The sequence below is a fragment of the Anopheles maculipalpis genome, chromosome 2RL (assembly GCF_943734695.1).
Source record: "Anopheles maculipalpis chromosome 2RL, idAnoMacuDA_375_x, whole genome shotgun sequence".
Classification (NCBI taxonomy): Eukaryota; Metazoa; Arthropoda; class Insecta; order Diptera; family Culicidae; genus Anopheles; species Anopheles maculipalpis.
In genome coordinates, this window is record NC_064871.1 from 60807689 (window position 1) to 60834122 (window position 26434).

A 26434-nucleotide genomic window follows, 5' to 3' on the forward strand; every position below is an offset into this window, starting at 1 on the left:
AGAAAATCGTTCCTTTTAATCGGTGGTTATGGTTTCGTTCAACCGCATCCGTCATAATTTATCTTTTCATACTAAGCTGCAGTGTACCAAGTGTAAATCATTGTATTTTTTTTTTTTTGCTATATCCATAAAGCGGTATCCATAACGGTTATTTACACACCAGGACTGGTCTGAATTCCCATCAAAACTGGTGAAGGCGTACCAAGGATTCCGCTAGACAATAAGGGCACAGTAAGGCAACAAAAGGTTATTTAGACACATGTTCTCACGGTTCCGAAGAGTTCCTCCGAAAGACGTGGCTCCTTAGGATTTAGGTTCTTTGCAAGACGAAGTCTCTAAGTAGACGAGGCTTGATGGTCGGTTAGGTCCTTTGGAAGGTCTCTGCGTAAACTAGGTCCCACGGGCGCGCGATACCCTAGACGACAGAGTCTTTTGGAAGACGATGCTTTATGAACTGTTAAAACTCCAAGACGATTGGTTCTGCTCGACGAAGACCCAGTTCACCCGGTGGGCCTCAAAGTCGGTGAGGCCCTTCGGAAGGTGAACCACGTCGATTGTGACGGCAAGTTATCTTGGTCTAGTAGGAGCCATGGGCACCGGGAGCCCTTGAAGGACGAAGCCTTAGGCGAACGCTCACTTCGCTTATTGAAGTCATGACCGAACATTCTGCTACGGATGAACAAAAGCCAAGCAAGTCAAAACCACCGACTAAGACCTGGCAAGGTTACAAGACCAACAAGAAGAGAAAAATGATACTAATTTTTCATGAATTTTCAGATTTCCAGTACAGAGTTTCAGAGAATATTTTGACATTCTTAATTTCAAGAATTACTAAACTCTTGAAAATTAAATACGAAAAATAGGTTATTCAACTTGGTCCAAGAATCTACACCGTAGTCGATAGACGAAGTATCGAGAATGCAAGACGTGGGTTGTGAGAGTAAATAAAAGGGATACAATTAACTCAAATGGTGATAATTTACATCACGTGCATTGACCAGCCACAGAGTTTTGAGATCTGCCGATCTTGTTGGCTGCTTATTGGTCCCTTTTTTCTTCCTTTTCTAATCAAACAATCCCCTTTCTTTTGCGTGAAAGTGTAGCAATTTCATTATCGATTGCTGTGTGGCGCAAATAGATGGCGAGATGTACATCGGCCCCGTACATAAGTTAGGGAAGCGAACGCATTTCATATTGATGGAGTAAATTATACGAAGTTTGCACCCCCCCGGACAGAGAAGGATAATCCAATTTTACCAAGTTGCCACTTTGTAAAACTTTGCTCACGACACCAGCCAGCCAGCCAGCCAGCCAGTCAGCCAGTGCTGCCCGCCAGCTTAATGGTTAGCAGATTTGAATGAGGCGGAAAACAACAATGGGACATAAATGCGGCGCGGTGCTCCCCTATGGCCATTCCCATCCCACCCATACCCACACTCGTGGGCCTTTCCCGAAGGAGCTTCAGAAAGTCGCGAACAAAGTTTAGTACTACTTGTTCCGTAAAAACGTCGCATTAGGAAAGCTTAATTCCGACACCACGCGCTTATATCATTATATGATTTGAAAGAAACTTGCGAGAAAGTCATTCCATTACACTGTGACCATTTTTCGGCGCTTTTTCCGCATGAATGGCGGCGTCACACAGCAAACGGACATTGCAGGTTGGTGGCCTACGGTTTTTGATGTAATTTATATAAGTTCATTTTGGATTCACTGATTTGTTTCACAAACACCATGAAATTTGGAGGGCTCTCGGCGGGTGTTTTCCTTTGCGTTTTGCTAAGCGCTGATGCTTGTATTGCACAAATTTCGTTTGTTTTCTTGCCGATAGGGAAACCTTTTTCCCGACCTTTACAATAATATTTTCATCAGTGTGGTTGGTAAACGATCAGCTGATTGAGGAGATTAGCCGATCTGGTAATCTAAGCACACAGGAAAATATTAATGTCTAAGAAGGAAACTTTTAATTGAAGTGTATTAGAAGCAAATGTGTTTAAAAAATGTTAAGAATTGGGTCATACATAACATACATTTTTTAATAACATTAACTGTTTTACAACAAAGAAATACACACAAAATCATTCGCCCATTATTTAGTATCTCGTAAATATCGTTACTAAACGCTACCAGTCGCTTGGCACATTAAAGCGAACACTTTAGAAAATTGCTTTATAGAGCTTTCTTACCTCGCTTAACGTCCATAAGCTAGTGATGATAAATAACGACAATAGTGTCGTTATTTTACGGTCGTTCCACTTCATCGCATCTATAAATCCCAAGCAGCAGCCTTTAATGGCCGTTCATCTAATTTCTGGACACCAGCGCACTATAACCAACCTGCAAGAAATAATGAAAACATAAATTTTGTATCAGTTATTCCTATAAGCATAATGAGCATCTGAACCATGCACGGTACCCTTCACATGTTATGTTACCCAGTGGCACACATACTATTTTGCCAATTATGTCTAAAACACTCTCTGCCCTAATCGTATTTTTTGCTTTACATATTTTACACTAATTGACTGTTACACCGCTGACTCATTAAGGTGTGCGACCTTGAACGTGCTGGCGTTAACCTTTGCAAGAATCGATTATGCCCTTTGACAAAATCGTGCCGTCGAGTGAAAATTCCAAACATCTGAGCGCGTTACGTATGAAGAAGCCACGCAATTTACAATTGGTCATGGTTCATTTTTGATGGCGTTCGTTAGTTTTGTCGAAATTTTAAACTGTGAAAAATATTTAATACAAATCAGCCTAGTTAATGAGACACAGACGCACATATACATACAATTATAAGGCACAATTTTGTATTCTTAAGTTGTGGCACACTTTAAAGGCACTGCACTCAATTACAGTATGATGAAAAATAAATCAATTCGATTGAATTTGTGATCGATGCCCAAAGCAATCACGAACATACATTAGGAACAACACGAGCTCGGTAATTCAGCTCTACCTCTCGTGCAGAACAACGCTTTTTAGAGAACGCGTTTGGTTTTGTTTTGTTTTGCGATTGAAACCCTCAAAAAACATAGAAATTTCTTCTTGATTTTGCCGTTGCAAACCTATAACAGGTCTGTGCTACTATAAAAAGGAAAAACTTTTGCTTCTGCTTCAGCTGAATCTGTTAACAACGATCTATTATACAGTAAATGGTTGTTATATAATTTTAAGTACTTTATTTAAGATTATTCATCAGGCATCTATCCACATGAATTTATAAAAATTATCTTAGATTTTTCTCGACACGCTTTCTTTGCCACATTTCAGCGTTCGGACACATCGCTAAACGCCGCACAAATAACACTCATCGGACCACATTGGCCGATGTTGGGATGTTAGGTCGTGGTCTGAGGATTCTAGTCGGTGCCTAAAATTGAGGCGAACTTAATAATTTAGGAGCCATAAAGGACTTCAAGGATTAGGAGATAAATTAGGATAAAAGGTTAATTTGTGTATTTACAGAGAGTCCGCTTATTGTATGGATTGTTTGGTTTGCTTTAAATGGGTTCTTCTCAACAAATGGTCTAGAAAGATAGCAAAGTATATGCTAGTTATTCTCATATCTAAGCCTGCTTTATTGCTGTCCAATTCGATTGGTGCTCCATTCCTTTCCGCTCATCTACGTGAGAGATCTCCACATCATATCCCTAAGTAGACTGGCGGTTTTTGTACATACCTAAATAAATAAACTGTGCTTTACATATACAGATTCCCAGACTGCATCAAACAGACAAACTTTAACAACCCAAAGATTTACCTCAAACAAATTGTGCTTATTAACACAAGCGCGCAGCCGGATTAGCTAAACATTGCGTAATGTTTGCACCCAAAAGCTATTTGCATACGCCTCCGGTTTCGATCTTTATTTTTCTGTGTCGATTCGCCATTTTGATCAGTTGATCGTGAACTAGTCAGCCGCGCGCGCTAATATTACTCTCAAACACATCACTGCGTCAGCCAATTCCGCATATTCAAATTTCGGTTGCGTGCTTTCACCGGCATCGCGACACAATCAGACGATATCACCGGGACTGGGAAGATGCTTTTTAGCCAAATAACCTTTTAAGTTGCATGTTTTCTCCCGATGATCAACCCGTTCACTTTTGAGCTAATAGGGTGACTGGCTAGATCGGAGAAAACATTTCAGAGACGGGCACGTTTAAAACAATGTAAAGCGTTGGAAGGGATGCTATTTTTTGGCGGAAAATCATCCCCGAAAGTTATGTTACTAAATGGGCATGGGAAAAGATCAACTTATGGTTTTATTTCTTTTTTTTTTTTTGCTACAGTTATTCATCAAAAATTAAAGATTCAACCAGTCAATAAAGGCACGAACTCTGCTGCAAATAATCTAGTTATTATGGCAGGTTGTGGATCGGAAACAACAGCAACCATTTAAGCTTACTTACAGTCTAATTATTCGTTTCTCTAACGTACTTTCTTTTAAAATATGGTTTCCTCATCACTATGTAAACTAGCTGCTTACTAAATCTCATTATTGAAGGTATTTTTGGCTATCTCAAAGAAAATGGTCATGCAGCGCTGCTGGAAACACGTCGAAAATCGGCACCGGTGTTACGAATGAGGTTACGCCAAACAACAATGGCTAAAATCTGTCACCTAATGATCTTAGCTAGATAACGTTTCCACCAAACCCGCAGCGTTGGCGAACGAAGGATCACGCATGCGTCGATCATAATGGTGGTTTTATGCAACGCCGTTACAATTATACTACGCTGTCATTCGTGGCAAAACTAAATAAAGTAAACACACAGGAACATGCAAAGCAGGAGCGGGGGGGGGGGGGGGGGGGGGACCGTAGAGCACGTAGTTAAGGAGCATTAATAAGCTTGTTAAACAAAATGAAATAAAAAGGGTTCAAAAACGCCGTTCCCGCACGCTTACATTACAGCCTGTGCCAACCGAAAACGGGTTCGAAGTTTTGGAGTTTAAAAGTGAATGGCCACTGCAACTCGGACGTGATTATTGTAACCTTTGCATTTCAGTCAATTGGCCTGATTCGAAAGAAAAAAATTATTCAACACGAACAGGCGAGTGCAACCGCTTCATGACGCATGATTGGTTCGAAATTATATACTAATGCTGTCTTAGCGACCGTTTAGGGTATAAATATCAATGTTCCAATATCGCGTTGCATTACTTTCAATCAAGGAATAAGCACTGATGCAATTGATGACGAAACAGGTGCATTTGTTCGTCACGGTTTTGTATCGTTTTTTCCCCCAGAGACAGTACATTTATGAATGCAACAACTTATGTTCATTATGCAAGTAATGCCTTTTGGTAATATACTTACCGGAAAACAAATTCCGAAACAAAAACTTGAACCAACTCGCTGGAACTCCTTACACCTTTCCCACTTTTCGTACGCGTACTTCGAGGTCAATCAATCTTTTGCTTTAAATTTTCGTGCAAAGGATTTGGTTGGGTTTCTTTCACTCGCACTTGTATGCACCACCGAACCAGCCAACCAATCCTTTCACCGGATACAATACTAGGTCACCAAAATTATAAAACCAAAAATGGAATAAATATACACTTTTATAAAATTAGTAGGAATTTAAAGCGCAAACAAAAGGCACACATTTTTACACAAATCACTGCAAGCAAGAAGCAAGAAAAAGGAACATTTTGCAAATTAATAATCTTTCTCGCTTGATTGCATTTTATATTGATGCCGTGTTTCCTGAAGTTTCCGACACTACTCAAGATTCATTTTTCTTTTCATCTTCACTCCAAGCACTAAAATTGCAACAAACTCGCAACATTGACACACTAGCGTTTCCCACTGCACCACATGTTTCCACGCAGTTTCACGCTGTAACGTACTTTCGTGAAATAATCACAACTGTACCGGTGAACAGTAAACTCGATACACATAAATTTTCTACAGATTTTGCACAACACATTTCAACACAGCACACCACCGTGTGGACACCGTTACAGATATTGCACCTGCTTGCAGCTTAAAAATCGAAAATACCGACCCATGTCCGTACGCCTCAAAAGCTCGAATTAAAATCAACGATCTTGCACGACGAAACCGAGGGGTCGAAAACCTACCTGCCCAGGCCCCGACTAAGTCTTGTCCCGAGTCCCCACCACATTGGATAGTTAATGTTTCTATCCCTTCTACTCTTGCTTCACGCCGCCGTTGATGCTTTGAGCGAGCTTTCTGATCGATGGCGCCTCTCTCCCTCTCTCGTGGGCCTTTCTTTTTTTGTTTTGTTTTTTTTTTAAACCATTGAACACGTTAACGAATATGTTTAGATTTTGTTGTGGCCCAGATGTAACTAACGTTTAAAACATTAAGAACCGTTGAGAGAAAACAATAATGACTTGCAGCATACATTTGCTAATGTGTGTTAATGATGTCAACCAAATAAAGCCTAATGCGTTTTCATTTTGTCTATAATTTTAGAACATAAAAGTGTATTCTTTCGTGAAAAAAGGTACTATTTTTATATTCTTTCTTTCATCTCAACATATTATGAAACATGAGGGCTTTGGTAGGTCTGTTTTTTTTAGTTGTTTTCATTCAAGTTAGATAACTGATATAGCTATATGGCAAAAACCGTCGATACAACCGTCAAGTTGGTCTCGCGGATTTTTTACCCCTTTTCCAAGAACAGTGTTTTGAGCAGTGCAATAAACGCACTTTTTTGTACTTTTTCCGCTGGTATTTTTTGCACTTACCAATATCCTTAAGAAATGGTCATCCATCAGTTGTTCACCTGCTTTTCTTCAGAGCTTCAGAGACACACGAACCACTGTTAATCAGTCGTCACCAAACAGACTATTTTCACTTCATTTACCTGAAATTTTGCGAGAAATCTTCATCTCAATCTTTAGCTGAATGTCCTCCGATGGCTTCTGATTGGTTTTTATCTAAAAAGGTGGAATTTACAGTAATTATGGATGAAAAATACGGATAAAAACATCCTTACGACTTATCTTCACACTTTTTCAATTTACAATGAAGCTGGCTGCCTTTGATCAAAATCATCAAATATACAAACTGAAAACGACTAAGTCCTAGAAGAGCGAGAGCGTAGGAAGGCAGTAGAATGTTAGAAAGGGATGGGCTATGAAACAACCAACGAAGATTGCAACGACATTCAAGATTGTGAAGTCGAGGGAGTTGAGAAAGTATAGTGGAGTGGAAAGCGTGCAACAATGCCAGTTGGGTTATCGCTTTTTTATTGTTATAAAAATTTGGCTAAAGCATAAACAATAAGACTCTAAAATAACACTATTTATCAATTTTTAAAATTAAGACTATAAAATAAATGAATTTAAAAAAAGACTATTCAACAATTTTGAAATTCCTACAAACAATTCTTTAAAGTTTTGTTTTTCTCTTCTTTACATTTTTCAACGCTAGGTTTGGTTTATCAAGCTTAAAAAAATACAAATTTTTTTGAGTCGAAAAATGTTCTAACACATTTCATTTTTTTTTTTATTCTTAGACAATCATTGATGATTTTTTGGACGAAATCCAAGATGCTAGAGATACTTCAAAAGCTGTTTATCGTTCTATCGAAATTTGGTTCCGAAATAAGTATCGAACCTAGTATAAGTATCGAAATCAGCCTTTAGAAAAATGAACATAAAAGTGGTCGTATATAATTGGCGGTCACAGTAGATGTTAGATTATAAGCGGGAATTTATTTAAGTTATGTACAGAAATATTGATAATTATTAACATTCTCAACCAAGCCTTATCTTTCTTAAAAATTGCAAACTAAGCAACGATTCAGAAAATTCAATTCAGAAAAAAAGGAAAACTTCTATACAACATGTTAGACCTGTTTCGTGATAAAGTGGCCAGATGTGTCTTCATGGTTCCATCTCAATAGAAATCTACCAGAAAAAGGTTTTATCGCTTTGTCTGAGGCTAACCGTCCGAGCTTGAAAGAATGATGTCGAACTCGATATAAATTGCTAAATTTCTGGATTTTTTATATCATAAATTAAGAATCAAATTTCGTTAGGAAATCATTATAATTGACATGAAGAATGTTTTTTTTTTTTTTTTTTGAGAAGAACAGCCTGGCCGTATTGCTTAAAACTAATTGACAAGCGTTTCTTCTTGCCTTCTCCAAACCGTGAAAGTGCGCCTTATCCCGGGTGTTCTTGAGAGCGTTGCTTGCCGTTTAGATGGATCTCCTGGGCTGTTATTTATCCATCGATCTGCCTGGGATGCAGTTGATGGTCGTTGTAGTCCTCACAACGTTTCTCAGATCAAGTGTCTCCATGTTTAATACAATCCACGATTTTGACAGAACAAACCATTCAAACAATCTGTTGTTATTCAACCTAAAATCACACACTGTTACAAGCATGGAGACACAGGCACTATGACCTGAGAAACACTGTACAACGATGAATTCCTCCTGGATCCTCCAAGATGTACGCCAATGTTGTATCAAGCCTTTTTTATTTCACACTCGATCATACATTTTTTCTTTCATTATCATTCTTCCATCATCAGACAAACAGTAGGAAAGGAGGGAAATGAGGCAAGGTATCAAACTACTAAACCATTCACTCGGCAAAACTCAAATTGAACCTTAGTAGGCATCATCCTCGCCCCCCAGCAGATCTCGAATAGAAACATTGTGCGATAATTCAATGCCTCGAACAGTATCCAATAAGGTCCATATAATTGATTTAATACATGAAAGCAAGCAGAAAGCAACAATCAATATTTTTATGAAAATTATTTTTCTATCAAAAACATTTGTTTTACATTAATATTTTTGTTTCTTCACTTTAACGTTGCGCCACTGTTACTTCTATTGTGAACGCATCTGTAGGTACACGATTGTGTAAACTTGGTACTTGGTAAATTACAGTTATCCAAATCAACGGCAATATTCTTCTTCTTGAATGTTCAAACTCTCTTTTCGAACTTAAACCTCATCTTCTTTTTCTTGGCTTAACGACCCGTAAGGTCATGCCGGTCATCGAAATGGCTTTCAGGACTTGTTGATACCTTCTAGTTGGTTAGTCAGTCCTCACTACGGGGGGACGGTCCCCAGATGGGATTTGAACCCCAGTCCCCAGTCCCAGTGCCTGCCGTTTGAAGACCGGCGCCGCTGTCGCTTATACCACCGGGCCGCCCCTTACCTCATCCTCATCTTATTCTCATTCAAAGTAGACCAAAAATGAAGGAAAGAAATGCAACAGCAACGGTGAAAAAATTATGCAAGAACTAAATTTATCAAAACAGTTTACGTGTTATTACATGGCGTGATGGTTTGCGGAACAAGGCTTTCTGCTAGCGCCCCATGTAATCACCCAGAACCAAACGCATTCAGGCTGGTACTCTAGTACCCTAGAAACCCACAATCGTTCAAAAACAGCTACAAAAATCAAAGTTCAAAGTCATACCATAACGTGCATTATGCACGTTGTTGTTCTTCATTTTACGGTCCACTACACAAATGCAGTGCCTAGTCTTAAAGGCACTTTGGACGCTAATTACTTTGCCCCGTCAAGTTCATCGAAAGACGATCGACTCTGGTGTGTATAAGGATAAGGCGGATAAAGTGGAATATATCTAACAATTTGTAATTGCTAAATTTGGAATAATATGGCATTGGTGTACTTGCCCTTAATAACAAGTTTCATTTTCAAGTGATTACAATCTAAGCAAAATTCAACGTTTCATATGAGGTATGACAAACTTTATCAAAAATCAAAAACAAAACATATCAAAGCAGCTCCCTGTTAATGCAATGATTACAAAGAAAATGGTTACAAAACCTTTTTTAAACATACTTTACGAAACATCTTCTGGCAGAGCTAGCATGAAAATAAATCGTTTACTTGTGTTTGTGTGGTAAAGGCTAAAGAACTAATGTTGAAAAAAGTAAAGAAAAGGATAAAATAAGGATTTCGTTCGTAGTTCCATCATCTATGATTCGTGTACTTTATACACTTCGGCTGCATTTACGTACTCCTGGCGTGTCAAGATTCATAGTAAATTCGCTCCAATACTTCTAGTTCTAGATAGTTGTCATGTATGGTTCTGTGGTGAACGTACGCCGACTTTACGTACGATTGCCACTAAGTATTGACGGATCGGCGATCGATTTACGCCGATAAAGCGCCATCAAACTTCGGACAATGTTACCATCGTACACTTTGGAGCAGTTTAATACATTTTTTTCCATCAAATGCACTTGTTGCATATGGGCATCTATGCTAGCTTCTACCAGACAGTATATATTGCAAATGTTGCACCTATAACAAGGACGAACCGGTTGTGTTGTGGCGCTGTGGCTGGAATGATACGCGCTATTTCTATTAACGCTAGCATTTAACTGGCTGTTGTTGTTCACTAATCCCGTAACACTGGCGTTTGTTACTACGCTTGCCTGTTGCATTGCCACCGAAGATAAGGACCGTGGCTGAGGGTTGGTCGATGTGGCGTTGATTCTTTGCGCATAGTTCACTCCAGCAGCAGTTCCGGAGTTGGTACTGTTGGAGGCAACAGCTTGTACTGGATTCGGAGGCCTTTGGGAAGCAGCCATGTTCACTTGTTGGGTGGTTTGCACCCTGCCGTTGATAGAATATGGATTGATAAGGTTGCAATTTTGCATTCCACTATTAGAGGGCATCGTTGCCTCCGGGTTAGGCACGGTTTGTACTCGATGACCTTGTGGTAGTACCGGCAAGCATGAATATACTGTCAAAGGTGGTGCATTCGTTTGAGTTGGTGCCACATTCGTCTGAACATTTCGTATTAAGAGATTATTATTAAGCATTGCAAATTGAGCTTTTTCCGGTGGTTCATCGAACAGATTGGACGACACGCGAATGTAGGTACTGTGGCGACGCTTTATGATGTTACCAGGCGAAACAACATTGCTGATGGTACTGTCGTCCCGGTTTCCTACCGATGCCGCCTGACTGATGGGTGTATCACTGCCCACCGATACCAGCTGACTAGCAGCAGCCGGAACGATTGCATTATTGAGTGCATTAGTGGATGTTGCTATCGGTTGCTCTCCGTAAGTCGCTAGGCTGGTAGTAGCAGTTGTGGTAGTTAGATTTGTCGTCGTTGAGACAACAACGATGCGAGATTCATTTTGGTGCACCGTACTGGATATATTTGCCAAAGGTATAGAACATAATCCACCTTGCAATGGTTTAGCAGTCGGCATAAGTTTTGCTCCCAGCGAAGACTTGTTTCCTCGCTCTTTTTGTATCACCGGTGCGCTTGTTCTTCGTTCAACTATGATCGATTCTCGATGAGCGAGATCTTTGGTTGTCGTCGAAACCTGATTTTGAACATTCTGATTTGCATCGTCCTCAATGGTTGGCAGATCATCAATGGCATTAGCATTATTAGCAACAGGAGGGACAAATTGTTGCCCTTGTTTCCCGACTGTGGAGGAGGCGGTTTGTTGCGGAACGCCACGGTTTGAGGCTTGGTAGGGGTTTACACCTGTTGCAGCAACTGAAACCTTCGCCGAGTTTGAAGCCGTCTTACCATCAACAGAATTTGGTCCATTTGAACAATCTGATCCTCCCAGATCAGTTCGCAAATTAGTCGTTTTTGCGGGCTCAACTAACGCCTGAAGCGGTCGTTTAGCAGCTGAAGAAGAAGATATCGGAGTTTTGCTGCGCCTATTAGACGTTTCACCAGAGGCCTTCCCTTTGCTGCCCGACACCTTTGTGCTTGAAGAATGCGAAGAAGTATTTTGTTCCGTACGTTGAACAGCATTAGGTGTGTTTTGGACATTATGATTTGCATCGTCCGCAATGGTTACAATCGTCAAAGCATTATTGTCAGCAGGAAGGACGACTTTTTTCGCATGTCTCACTGGTGTGTACGGTACTGTTGGTTGCGGTACGTCCAATTTTGGGGCTTCGTTGGTTTTAACACCTGTTGCAGCAGTCCTGACCTTCGCCGAGTTTGGAGCCCCCTTACCATCAGCAGCATGTGGTCCGTTTGAGCAAACAGATCCGGATGATTGCAAATTGCCATCAGTTGTCTTTGCGGGCTCAACAGTAGACCGCGCTCGTTTAGCCGCAGCAGAAGATGATTCTGGAGTTTTGCTACGGCTTTTCAGCGTTTCATCAGATGTCTTCCCTTTGCTGCACGGCTTTTTTGTGCTTGAAGAATGCGAGTGCCTTTTCTTATCGTTTGCCGTTTTGGAAGTATCCTTCCGTTTGTTTGTTTCATCCGAGTCTGTTTTAGCTATTAGTGTTGGGGAGAATTTTAATCGCCTCGAACCGTCATCCCGGATGTTTACATTTGAAGCAGTTTTTGGCGCTTGCGATGAAATGGTTGATACACCAACCGGAAGGCGTTGACTTTCGTTCGCTTCACCGCTTACTACCGTCGCCTGAGCTGTATGTGATGCAGCACACAATTCACTTGTTGTCGTTCCTGGATCGGAACTCTTTTCCAGCCGCTGCTGGTTGTTGTGTACGGTTTGTTTCTGCTTGTTAAACAATTGCAGTTGTTGCTCGAGAATCAGTGCCTCGTTAAAACACGCCAAACAAATGTTGGTAGTACATGCGTCTTGTGAGGTGACCTGAAAATACATAAAAACACATTTGTACGTGTCTCGCCACAGTCCCTGTAGAGCCACAACGGCACACCTTTGCGCTGGAAGAAGCTACTTACATACCTTTATATTGAAAACGGTGAGTATTTTCTGGCACAATCCTCCCACCGAAAAGATATCAAACAGACCATGCACAGATCCATCGTGTAGACAAAGTCGGCAGCAGTAGGTGTAGAGTCTTTTCGGCATATCGACGAAGTATTTTGTTTAAAAAATATCCTGATGCCGTCAAGCCTAGAAGCGCAGTTAAATTCGACAACGGCTATTGTTGCTGTTGCTGTCACTTGTCTAAATGGCATTCAAGAACAAGCAGGCTCTATCATGTATCAGGCTGCGAACGAATTGACAAATGTATTTTGTACAGCAGCTCCCCGACATACGCTATCGATCGAGTGCTAATCGGGTGTCACCTTCCTATTCTAAATAATTCTCAAACGTACATATACTTTCACAACTAATATAATTACGATCATATTGAATGGTTTTCTTTAAAAATGTGAGGTTGAAATTAAATATTTGCAATATTTTTCAAAATTTTATCTTTTGACAGAAGATGAAAGAAGACGTTTCTGTTTATAATGACTAAATCGAGTTCTGTTATGTGACTTTTTCAAATATGATTGTCCAGTTCTACTTGACCATCATCTACTTCAACCTACCGTTTGTCCAGTTCAACAAGACCACTGTCGAGAAACGGCGACGATGGCCCAGTTCATTTTGAGTGTTTTCTAGAAATGCCTCGCGCTTGTTTAGTTATGTTCAGAAACCCTGTAAATGTTCGAATAATTGAATTCGGGAAATAAAGCTGAAATTTGAATATAAATTCTTTTCCTCCCACTCACAAACACTAGTTTTCTTTCAGGATATTACTACGCAACATCAGCCAGCCGATGGTGGATTATCACGTAACACGAGTCTTCTTGAGTCTTTGACCATGGTTTCAATTAATAAATACAATCATTTCTTACCACACTGGAATCACACTACTGGAATCATGAGCTACGCTTTGCATACATTTAGGCGTATAGCCTTTGTTGTGGAGGGGGTTGGGGGGCTTCTCGAGTCTTTTGCCGAAAATTGGCGTCTAAATCTGAGTTTTACGTTGTGTACAATAGCAGGTGGCCATAATCTATTATCCGTTATTTTATTTACACGGTGACAATCGATAATTCCCGTATTCTTACCCCTGCTTACTGCACTGCACATACTGCACGGGCAAACAACAACAAATTCGCTAAAATTAGTGTTGCGTACCCTCTCCCTCAGTTTTTTCGTCAAGTCACATTTTCAGTATTAAATTTGAGTGAATTAGTTTTATTGAGATGCAGTGAACCCACCAGCGAACATAGAAGAAAAACTCGAAATCTCGTACCCGTGCGAACTCACTGTAACCGGTTCACGTTCAATAGGTTTTGAATGAAAATTTTGCACGCCTAAAACTAGGCAATTGTCAACTATGCCTCTACAACGGGAAATCGAGTACAGCGACATCTAGTGATAGTTTCTCATTCACACATCCACATCAGATTGAGTTATACAAACGGGAAGCTATTTAAATTTGTTTAGGTTTTGGTTGCACAATGGTTCATTATGCTGCAGTTTTTTTTCTATTTTATAGAGGCTTTGAGTCTTAGAAACGTTAAGCTGCAGTGTTGAAACAATTATTATTGATAGTTTTTAAGAAAGATATTGATTCTGCTGACACCTTTCACCATAACATTTTGGGGAAGCAGCGTTCAGTTCGTAATTCCAGAAAATAATCACAGAAATTATATACATCTCAGAAAACCTGTTTACCTAACACATGCAAGCCACACGCTCTTAAAATAAAATTAAGTAATGCAGAAATGTTTGACAATTTAGTACATAATACGGAATTTATTATTTCTTCTCATATGCCATAGTCATTTGTTACATGTTATGCCAGACCATACAGCGATCAACAGAGTTTTTGAACGGTGGCCATGAATGCTAGTTTCACTTCAAAATCATTCTCCACAGCTCCACCCAACACAATGACATTATCAGTGGTGATACATGTGCAAAAAAGGTGAAAACATCTGACCAAACGAACTTTAGTGCATGTCGGCTAACTTATTTTTATTAACCCTGTCCGCTTTCTGTATGAAACGCTGTCAGTGCTATTTTATAAGAACATCTAGCTATTCTTTACATGCTCTGGGGTTTCTATTTCAATTTTTGCGTTTTTTCTCCATAAGCGTGTTCCCATGACATCCATCACACTCCAGTACAAACGTCTAACACTTCATATAACCTTAGGTTTAATGCACGTGGCAGCTCAGCTCATGTGCTCCAATCGCATCCACAAAAACCATCGTTTTATAGCAAAATATGAGAAAATAATATTTGTTTTGTTCTTTATAAGTGTTTCTGCTCCTTACAGAACTTATATGATAATTGCAACAGTAAAGGAAGGAAGCATACAACCACAGTGCGATTCTCATAATGCTTAATCGAAAATGACGAGGAAACGTAATTCACTACGACCAAAAGAAATAAGACAACGATTAAAAAGAAATTTCCCGCCTATTTCACCATGTCCAATGCACATAGGGTAGTGTGTTTAAGTTAGCTCAGCTTTATTTGCTTAGCGAAAAAAGGGCAAAGTAATCCAAACTAAGCATGTATCAGCTATTGACCAAATGAAAAGCGCGACCGTTGATAACTTGAATTCTAAGAATCATTACTTGTAAATTACTTCAACCAGATACTCGTTCAAACGGTTCGCTATTGTAAATAGGGCGAAGAGTTAAAATGAATTATTGTATTGGCGCAAATGTTATTCCATTTGAATTATTTTACTATTCTGGGCGGGATTCGCGTTCGTGTAAGTAAACCATATTACCTCATGCGCTATGTCAATAAATCTATCAAATCATCAACCCCGTTGTTTGTGACCTGCCTATGATGAACTTGTTCAAATTACTCTATCGTGTAGTACTGTGAAGACAGCCTAGTGTATATGTGACCTAACTATCCCTTCGCAATAAATTAAGCATATGATTCATTCTCTTATCAGGAGGGTGTATATCATTCGAAACAATAACACCCCATAATAAGGAGCAAGTTATACAAGGAAATAGGAGCTTCCGGAACAAAATTACAGAATTTAATTACGCTAGCGTTTTGGATGTGCTATGAATTGTTAATAACCTTATGCTGCTGCTTCTGCTGCTGGTTGCTCTGAACGTTAAACGCTACCAAACAAGATGAGAAGTCTATTCCACATCCATCGAATCTTCTGTCGTTTGTTTCTGGGTATTAGAATCACCTCCCGCGGCTTTTGATTGTGAATCTTGTCCCGCATTATTACCCGCCGTTGCTGAATTGCTCTGCTGGTCAGCTGGCGGAGTTGGCGGCTTCGGTTTCGGTCTATTCAGTACCGAGTTCGTGCATGTCGTGAGAGTTTGCGTCTCGTGGCGTATGTCGGCCAACTTCACTGGCGGATCTTCAGTTTTTCTTACGCTGACCAGCTTCGATCGTGCCCCTTCGTACCATTGTTGTGCCTTTTGTGCCGCCTCGGTAATGTTAATCATTTCCGTTTCCGTAAGATGCTCGTACTTCGGTTCCTTGGCACGATACTGTTCCACCGCTTTCAAAGCTTGTTGAACAGCGTGTCCCAGTTCAGTAAATGCTTGCTCCTGACCACTAAACTCTTCGCAACGGATTCGCACTGGCTCAATCTTGGCGCGCATTTTTTCCAACCGCTCTTTGTATACACCTTTTTCGCAGGATTCTCCTTCCTCGTACAGCCAGTTCTCCGTTTCCTCCAACTCCCGACAAATTGCAGCGGCATCTTGAGGATCGATGTATGCGTGCAGGGCGCCATCTTCTTGAATTTTTTCACGCACTTCATATACCTGTTCTTCTAGGGCATTGCGGGCGTCAATGCGCTCCTTCTCTTGACGATCGTTTGCAATCATTTTCATCTGAAAAGTAAGTACCAATTATGTTACCATTCCTTGTACTTTAGAGAACCTCAAAACAATGATGCTCCCATTACTGTTTCATCAATACTTGCCTCTTCCTCGAAGTATTTGGACAGTTCGGCATGCACAAAGCCGTGCGTTTTCGCATCAATTGTCAGCTCCACTTGTTTAGTAGTAACTTTTTTCTTCTTATCCTGTAAGTATAAAGAACCATTTTCATTCAATCGGATTAGCATTACACAGCAAAGTAAATCGAGTAAGTAGCTAGCTATGAAAAGGAATGTGCAAGCAGAACTGCGAAAATATGGAACAAGTTATCAGTTCCAAAAGACCACGGAGCAAGCATTCAGGAATAAATAATCGTTGCATCAAATGATCAAGTGATTACGAGTTAAACATGTTTGCAGTTTGTAACATAAAAAGTGATGATGAAATCTTTCTTCTTTACTTTTGCAAGACACGCTGCTACTGAAACTAGGTGTGTGTTTCTGATATGAAACGCAAAGTTCATGTTATCTTCGACAACAAGTAAATATAGAAGCATATCAAAAGGTAGCACATACCGATGTGAACCATCTGGTGACACGTTGCGTCCAACCCTCTCCACTACTATCGTTGGGTTTAGAGTCCTTTTTAGGATGCTCATCATCGCTACCCTACAAGAACACGGTAGATTGCCAGCATCAACGCATAAGTTAGCCAAACAAAGGCAAAGAGAAAAAGAGAGAAAGACATACAGAATGAGAGAAGAGTCATCAGTTCGGTCAGAGAAGAAACATTAGAATCTACGGATTAGGATAACGAACGAAAAATTTCATATGATATCACACGATCTTGCTAGAATCCAATACACATATACACGGTGTATTGTGTGTTTTAATGTTGTAAATGACACTTAAAAGGACAACAACCTGTACAATATATCGAGGTTCCTCCATTTGATTTGCATTCTCCGTGAGAAATACTTCTCACCAATAGTAACAATTTGGTACCGAGTTGTTTTGATGGTGTTCGAATTCAAACCGAGGAAAACGCATTTCATTACAGAAACACACACATATACATACACATGTCACAGAATGAATGATAAAACTATAAAAGAAGCAGATAGAAACATGACATCGAAAAGAAAAGTATTTTGATTTGGATAATACACATGAGATCAAGTTGTACGCGTATTACCACCAATTAGCAGAGCGATTATTACACTCTGCAGCAAAAAGTGATAAAACTGAGAGACTAACCAAAGACACTTCTTGTGCTACACATACCGCATTAAATTGCGGGTTTGATAAGCTACTCGTCACACAAATGAGATACGTAAATCGTAAGACGGAAATCTTTTTCGCATCGCCTTCCATCATCACCAGTAGACTTACCTCTTGAATATCCATAGGTTCTCCAACCTTGCCAGATTCGTCACCCTGCGGGGATGCTGCATTTTGGGTAGCATCAACACTTTTCTTTTCGTCACCATTTGTGGCTGGCGTAGGTGATGCCGGTTCTTCGCTTTCCTTGCGCTCGTACATCGTCGCACTGGATATCGTAATGATACCGTGGTGGTTGATGCGTACCTTCACCTTTACCTCCTGTGCCTCGCCATTTGCATCCGGCTTAATACCCTTCAAATGGTATGCACCAATAAACGAATCCGGATAGGGCACACTGTTCGGCTCGTAATGCAAATTGATCGTCAGCGGCTCCTTACGGTGGACGGTCAGCAGTCGCGTAAACGGTGTTGCATGGTATTGGTCGAATACTTTCATCTCATGCGCGCCATCGGCGTCCATCCACGATATCAGCACTGGATAGGCCTGTACATCCGTGCAGTTAAAGTCACGAACGCGCATAGCAGGCGACATAATTGCACACTGCAAAGCCGCTCCACGGGAGACAGCCTCATCCTGATTTAGCGTGGTGCTGGCGGTCTTGCCGAAGATTTGCTCAATCAGCTGTTTGATGGCCGGGATGCGGCTGCTACCACCGACGATTTCCACCGAATGGATGTCCTCTAGCGTAAGCTTCGAATCGGCCAACAGCTTGCGCATCGTTGCTTCAATGCGCTGGAACAAATGGGCCGAAAGTTCCTCCATTTCCGAACGCTGCATCGATGAATGGACATCGATTTCGTTCATAAAGCATTCGATGTTGAGGGGCAGTTTTGTGCTGTTAGCTGACATGTTCTTCTTCAGCTTTTCTACTTCAGCCATCAGACGCAGAAACGCTCTAAAAAAACAAACGTGCAGCACAAAAACCAATAGTTTATTCATTGTACCAATGGCCTTTTAAGGAGTGCGTTTAAATAAAACACATTCATATACACTTACCTCTTCTTAGACGAAGCATCAATCTTGTACTTGGTCTGAAATTCCTTGTTAAAATGCGTTGCCAGCACTAGGTCAAAATCGCGACCACCTACAGAATCCGAACAGCTGGCCAACATTTTCAGACTGCCCTTGTGAAAAGCACAGGCAGACACCTGTAAAGATGCATGGCCGCAGTCGACGAATATAACGTTTCGCGGCTTTTCTTCGGGAGCAGGCAAATCCTGCTTATAAAAGCCATAACTTAAAGCCGTAGCCGTAGTTTCGTTCATGAGCCGCAACACGTTCAAGCCCGAAATGTTGGCCGCATCCAGCAGGGCTTGACGTTGAGCGTTGCTAAAGTACGACGGTACCGTGATGACACAATCGTTAATTTGGGCCTTTAGCTCTTTAAATGCATCATCTTTTAGCTTGGTGAACAGCATCGCCACGATCTGCTCCGGGGTAAACACACACTCTTCGTCCTGGTAATTCACCCTTATACCGATACCACCGTCCGGGCAAGCCTCCGTCCTGTACGGTAGCGTACGAAGCTCTTCCTGCACATAAGGGTCGTTAAATTTGCGTCCAAGCAATCCCTTAAAGTTTGCGATCGTGTTGTTCATGTTCGTAACTTGTTGATTTTTGGCGGCAACACCCAACACTCGATTACGTCCCGCGAATGCCACGCAAGCTCTAAAAATAAATGCAGAAACAGGAGCGATGGATTAACATTTTTGGAACTGCTTGTCCAATACACCTGGAATAATTCTATAGCTTTATAGCTTAAATATGCAACACGTGACATAAAATACGTTGAAATAAAATTTAAATTGAAGGTATGTATGGGGTTGTGTAGTTATTTGTATTCAGTAAGTTTAATATTAACTTGAGAGTTCCATATCAAATCAAACAATAAAATCCCCAAAACTACTGTGCTTTGAACAACCTACGACGCCATGCAAGTGCAATAAAACTAATCCAGAACAGCGTATGAATCCATGTTTTCCTAGCAAATAAGATAATCCCCCAAACAAATGTTTTTTCAACGTTAAACGCAATACTATAAACTGCAACATTATTCAACAGTTTTGTGGTACAACATATTAATCATGAAACCTAATAGAATGGATAAAAAGATCTGCTACAAATGGAATAACATCGCACCCCTCTGGCCCCTGTGTACAGCAAATGTACAATCCAAAAACGGAACATTGATTCAAAAGCGGAGCAGGTATGGTATGATCCAGTCCCCAACAGGGTGGATATGACATGGGGGTGGTGTGCGTACATGTTTGAATGTGTGTGTGTGTGTGTGTGTTTTTTTTTTTTTTAACGTATCGTTCAAACCGATACAGTTGCCTCAGTCATCCTCCGTAAAACAACGCCATGGTCGAACACTGGTGTGCTTATAAATATGAGATTTGTGAGTAATCGCACGCTAAAATAACATACACCACACACACGCACACCCTCACCGCTCCGGTGATGGAGGGTGGTCTCCATCTATTAAAACACTTTTTTTCGACTCTCTTCATTATTATTATTGTTATTGCTATTATATGACTCTTACTTGAAGATGACCATACGGTTTTACGGAGCGACACATTCAAAGCAAGAAAAATGATAGAAATAGGGCGTCAAAGGAAATGCTAACAGGTTTGTGCGATTGGCGAGAGGGTGGTGACTGTAAAAACGCATCGTTTTGCGTTATATGTAATGCACTACAAAACAACGTCGCATCTGTTTCGACCTGCAAGTTTTAGCGTCCGCTACCTAAACTGGAGACAGAAACGATCTTACTACGATCAGTTTCAGGTGATCAGGTCGTTCCCGTCACGATGTAAGGTCTTCTGAACACAGATGAAGGTTAGCCAAAATCTATTTCAGTATTAAAGTAAATTTCTATAATATTTATGGCCTTTATTTTCACACCATCTACCTGAGACAACTGTGGTTGCTTCCATCTAAACTAGAACACACTTCGAACACACGGGTCTCAATATCTCTTTTAGTCCGTAGTGTTGACAACAATTGGCGTCATATTTAAGATACAATTACACAGCACAATACTCCATGTAATTGAGCTAGCTAATTAGACGAAGATGTCGGTTTTGCGATTATTACTACTATTAGTCAAGATTTTATGGTACACTAAAAACGGAAAACCATTCACAAAACGGCAGCTTATATCCCGTACAAGGATTACAAGGAAAACTATTTCAAATTAGGAAATGGTGTTCCCCTACCAGGAGACACAGAAAAGATAAAACGATAAAATCAAAAGCATAAACATATCTCATGTGTTTGGAGCAACAACTTGTATTTGTCGATAAGCATGCATACAAAAACACTCCTTTTAAGGACATAACTTGCTGAACACATACACAACAGTGCAAATGTATCAATGTATTAGTATTTAAATGCTATGCATTGTTACAAACGATTTTTTGTTTCATTTCTAAACATGATCTGGAGATTTTTTATGTCCAATTATTATCATCAAACCCTTTCCTTCCATCACACCCAACAATGCTCGAATCATGAAGTAAGATCGTTTCCAATGTGCTAGCGGACCTTGTAACAGATGATGTATCCATTTAAGGTATATCTCGGCGAATGATGGGCACCTCTTGCTAACAAGCCGTTGTCACTTGTTCAGTATGATATTCAATGTACGATTTTTATCTTCAATTTTGATCATTTCAAGTGCAACTAATGTTTAAGGCACATGAACACTGTTGCATTGATTCTATGGTATTGTATTTTATATTGGAATCCGTAGAAGTCAACCTAAAATCAGCTAGCAATCAATTCGAAAAATGCTCATTTAGATGAACTCATATGATTGAAGTATCGGATTTTTCCTACGCTTAAATTAAATACGTAGCTTTGTATTCCGGAGTAGATTGTGGAAGGAAAAAAGAACCAGATGCCACATACCAGCTGTGGCTACCCTTCAAAACACGTTGCTAGGCTAACAGCATCGAGTATGCAATGTGGTGTATATGTTACTATATACACAACTGGTTGCCCTGTTCAAAATCCTATCGTACCGGCGTGCGTATCAGCGACAATCCTGCTTATAGCCCCTCGCGTTCGATTGCTTCTTCCGAGCGGACCTGAATCCATTCACAGGGCTGCCACAGCGAAAGTGGACAGCGAGTATTTAGTTTGCTACATTTGTTGTTTACAATTATTTAGAGCAGATTCTACTCAAATGTTCCAGATACGACGAGAAATCGATAATAGTACGAGAACATTCTCGAACAGTTTGAGGTTATGTTATGCGCTGCGCTTGGGAACTGTCAAACTATTCGAGAAACTACATTATGCCGCAAGAAACGTAAAGGAACATGTTTTCCAGAATGTTTCATGCTACAGCTTTACCGAATCGGTAAAGCCCAACCCCGGAAGATGAAAATAAAAACTTGTTAAACTTTACATAATCTTCCACGCCATATCTTGAGCATTGCACATGCTGTACAACTCGAGCTACACTCACACACACACACGCATACTCCTACGATCATCCACATGTGTACCAAGCGGACAACTTTTTGCATGGAAGTTCAAGGGAGAAGAAGCAACCCTATTCAGCTTTACGAATTATAACTATTTCATACTTACGGCGTGGCTCGCAAACTGTAGTCATTTGCGATGGTTTCGATACCTCCGGCCTTAGCAACCGCCACATAGCAGGATTCGTTTCCGAAATCAATTCCAATCACTGACATTTTGCAGCTTTGCTTGATTCTTGCTTGTTAATATTCCTGGAAGATACCAGGCGATTTGCAACGATATCGGTTTCACGGTATTACACTGCTGTTTCACGATTTTACGGAGCTTACGTCTCCAGCCGTAATCGTTAATATCTTGTGCACTGAAAACAACTGTATCCTCGATTAACACTGCTTTTTTCACTGTCGATGTTTCACTCTGCTGCCTACTTCAATTCACTTGAAAAGCGATTCTGTGTCAGAGAAGACCTGATCGGGTACGCACACTTCCTTCTTGCAACTTTTATATGCAACTGACAGGAAACACGCACACACATGCTCCAGCAGAGCAAACTTTGTGCCCATGCAGCAACCCCTGAATAACGTTTTAACCCTTGAGGCATATATTCATGAATTGCAGTTGAGTTTTCTGAAAGTAAAACTATTTCTTAAATTACTATTTTAACGAATGCGTAAATTTTTTTTAAAGCAAATTAAATCATTGTTGTGTGTTCTAATCACAATATGGAGTGTTGCGTGAAACAGCCTAAATCAAAGCGAACGTATTTGGCTTGATGATTCAAAAAACAATTTGTTTAGAAAGCTATAAAATTGTTAAAGAAACATTTTGAGTTACTTTTCTTATTTGCTCACAACTTTCGCAAGGCTAGAAAGCAGAAAGTTTCCGTGGTACAAGTAATGTCATATTCATGGATGTATAAATATCAATAAATTCGCGAAATTATGTTTGAACTGTGTAATTTTGTAATCAAATCATATGAGGCGAAAAATTACCTGAAAAAGAAAAGCATTTTCAAACAGAAATTAAAAACAAAAAACCAAAACTGCTATGAGCACACCTGTCCTTGAGATAACTTGGTGCAATCATACGTTTGGCAGGACTTGTCAGACTGCCTAAAAATAACATTATTTTATTTACAATGTTTTCATTTTGCAGATTTCAGGGTGCCGATTACATGCACCAAATATTCCTTTTCGAAATTCTTTCCGCAGTGAAGTGTAAAGTTTTGGATGTGATTATCAAAAATTATTAAATCAATTGAATTACCTACCGAGCACTGCTCGTTCTGGATATTACATACGTATTCAGTGAAATAAAGCAGATCTGTTATAAGTTTACCATGGGTTTAGTAAAACAGGCAGAAGGAATAAATAAAAAACACATGACACTGCTAGACGATGAGATCGATGTAGTATCGCAACTTTATGAAAATGTTGTTGCTCATTCGATGCTTGGTCACATGCCTTTAATTATTCTGGTAAAATCATTCTTGTAAGCAATTCTGAGCATTGAGTAACCCCAATTCTTTTTTATAGGTACACGTAGATGTATAACTATCATCAATGCGGGAATGAGCAATATGCAAACGGGTTCCAGAAAACTATGTAGAAAGTAAGAGTTTACTGGTGTTTAAAAGCTACAATTGAGACAAGCTGCTTCGGGGCAAAACAAGAACATTAGGGAGGCCAAGTACGATTCCCTACAAAGAGCTACTACTACTCAGGAACCGAAACGAGTACGGTATTCCTCAACGCCTAATAATCTCCTAGTTCGGAGAGTTCTCGTCGGGTTCGCAGAGAGAAGAACCGGCGAGTTGATCCGATTGTTCAAAAGGACCTCTGCATGTAACAGGTACGCTGCCGCAGTGTATATAGCACGAAGACCGCAATGTACAGTGAAATGGTTGAGTATTCGATGGATGGACTCCAAGCGCGCCAGACTAGCAGCTGTAGGCCACTTCAGGTATTCGTACGACGAAATCGAATCACCTAGATCTTGTGCCAGACGTTGGGCCAATGTGCTAATAAGCTGGTTGCTCAAGTATAAGCTGGTTCAATGACTGTTCAAGTTGTAGTTGTAGTATAACTCAAGCCCGTTCGCGGCGCACCAGGGCTGAAATTTCTCGAAAACGGCCTCAAGCAAAACACCAGTACAAGTCGAATCACCAAAATTTGAATTAAAAAAAAAATAAGCCAATTTATTGCCAGTTAATCAAGAAGTTAAGCCAATGTTGAAGTTTTATTTATACTCAAAGCTTACTGTCTATTTATTAATTTATTTAGTTACTTACTAGATTATCTAACCAGCAACAGTTGTCTAGTCGCGATTCTGTTTCTATATATTTTTTATGAAAATATAAAAAAAATAATTTACTATTAGTGAGTTCTGTGTTCTTAAGCAGGCTTTCCTTTTGCGTCCGAATATTGACCAATGGTCTTATTGTCTAATTTGTTTCGTGTTTAAAGAGCTAAAGAAGTAAGATAAAAGAACAATATTAAATAGACGTCTAGCACATTGCATTGTACATATTGTTTTGGAATCCTGGCCAATCTTACCAGACTTGACCAGAGTGGAAATAATCAAACTTTGCTATCACTAAAGGCCTTTGGCAACGGCCTCTACGGCAATCAAAAACTCTGAGGTGGAAACTTGAATGACTTTTTCGCACAAGGGACCGTCCATAAATTACAATAACGGTACCGGTCTTTACACGACAGGACCGGGGTTCAAACCTACCCGTACCGTATCTAGAACCGTGCAGTGAGGACTGACTATCCAACTTCAATTCAATATCAAGAAACCTAGTAATCCATTATACGGCCTGTATGATGAAGTAGGTCGCTAAGTAAATAAGAAAAAGAATATTATTTAAAAAGTTAAGCATACTCTCGATACCTCTTGTTTGAATGTTGAACTAATAAAGCTCCAAATAAATCAATATTTCTGAAATTTTTTGCCTGTAGCAAAGATATATGATACAAAATTCGATGAGAAATAGGGCAAAGGGTCACAAAAAGGAGTATAATGAAATTATTTTGGAGAAAACGATTTCAATGAAAAATATATAAATATCCGAAACTTTTGTTACATTTATCTTTCTGTTACCTAACACAAAGTACACAACCCTCTCCCTTCTGTAACAACCCTTGTGTAACGCTAGAGGCAACTCCCCTCCCCACTCAAACGTTACATAGTTTATAGACGACCCTAAGTCCATTCACATTCAGATTTGAGGCCGTCCCATATAGCAGAACCTTACCAAAGGATCAAACAAACAGAACATATGCTCAGGATAGAGATTGGGAAACACAAATTAATGGTGGCTCCTCCAAATCAATACTAATTTCCGCAATGGTGTTGTACAGATAGGTGATCTCACCGTTGAAGTCGTCAAAACATCAACTATCTGAGTTGATCAACTATCAACAACATGTTGTTATCATCATGTTATCATGCATGCTGTTGAGCTACGATCAAGGGTGCTGGCTGTCAACCGATCATGAGCCTGAGAATCATGCCTGACAAAACTCATCCACTCAAAACACCTGTAGCGATTAACAAAGTTTGCATGGAACATTTATTGTCAAGGATTTTTGACCCGGTTTTGTGTGGAGACACAATGGTGGGCCGGAGGCCTCGCCGACTAGGGATGCCTCGCCGATCAGGGATGCCTCACCGACCACGGGGAAGCCTCGCCGACCAATGGCCATCGTCGACCAGGGAGGTGGAGAGCCGATGAGAGAGGAGCTTCACCGATCTGCGGACCTCACGGGTTAGGGAACCTCCTGCGAAAAGGAATCATAACCTCCCCCCCTCCTCCCGTTCAGCCCTTGTGTTTTTGGAAAAGCCCCGCTACTGTATGGTATTGGACCCGTATTAGTTTGACGACCGTATAAGAATGACATTAAACAACCTGGTGTGAAAATTATTTTTAGGCCGCCTGAGGAAGTGTTGTGTCCGCCAGAAAGGCCAGGATTGGAAAAGGCTTGCTGATACTACATAGTTGGATAGTCGTAGTGAGAACTGAGGAAAGATACAGATG

General features: G+C 40.3%; 4 protein-coding genes across 5 annotated transcripts in view; all 4 read right to left on the reverse strand.

The window, feature by feature from the left end:
* The window catches only part of LOC126567321 (mucin-3A-like), a 29800-nt gene extending 27479 nt beyond the window's left edge, over nt 1-2321 (reverse strand). Inside the window, exon 1 of the mRNA XM_050223549.1 lies at nt 2187-2321. Coding sequence (XP_050079506.1) covers nt 2187-2261 — 75 coding nt within the window. The 5' untranslated portion in view covers nt 2262-2321. The remainder of the gene's footprint in view (nt 1-2186) is intronic.
* LOC126558181 (uncharacterized) overlaps nt 1-26434 on the reverse strand; it is a 407024-nt gene that overhangs the window by 338141 nt on the left and 42449 nt on the right. The window lies entirely within an intron of this gene.
* LOC126567322 (mucin-19-like) lies at nt 10089-12842 on the reverse strand (the record flags this gene model as incomplete). Its single annotated transcript, XM_050223550.1, is given in 4 exon segments — nt 10089-11638; nt 11975-12370; nt 12416-12584; nt 12681-12842. Coding segments are annotated over 4 exon segments (2277 nt in total), but the record flags the coding sequence as incomplete, so codon positions are not given.
* LOC126559725 (heat shock 70 kDa protein 4) lies at nt 15809-22717 on the reverse strand. 2 transcript variants are annotated; one of them, XM_050215896.1, is made up of 6 exons: nt 22501-22717; nt 18895-19566; nt 17947-18793; nt 17131-17223; nt 16660-16761; nt 15809-16567 (listed from the first exon to the last, which is right to left on the reverse strand). In XM_050215896.1, exons 1-6 carry the CDS (start codon nt 22605-22607, stop codon nt 15857-15859), a joined length of 2532 nt encoding a protein of 843 aa, XP_050071853.1. In that variant the 5' UTR covers nt 22608-22717; the 3' UTR covers nt 15809-15856. The 2 variants fall into 2 exon arrangements, with proteins under 2 accessions (XP_050071853.1, XP_050071854.1); XM_050215897.1 differs by lacking the exon at nt 17131-17223.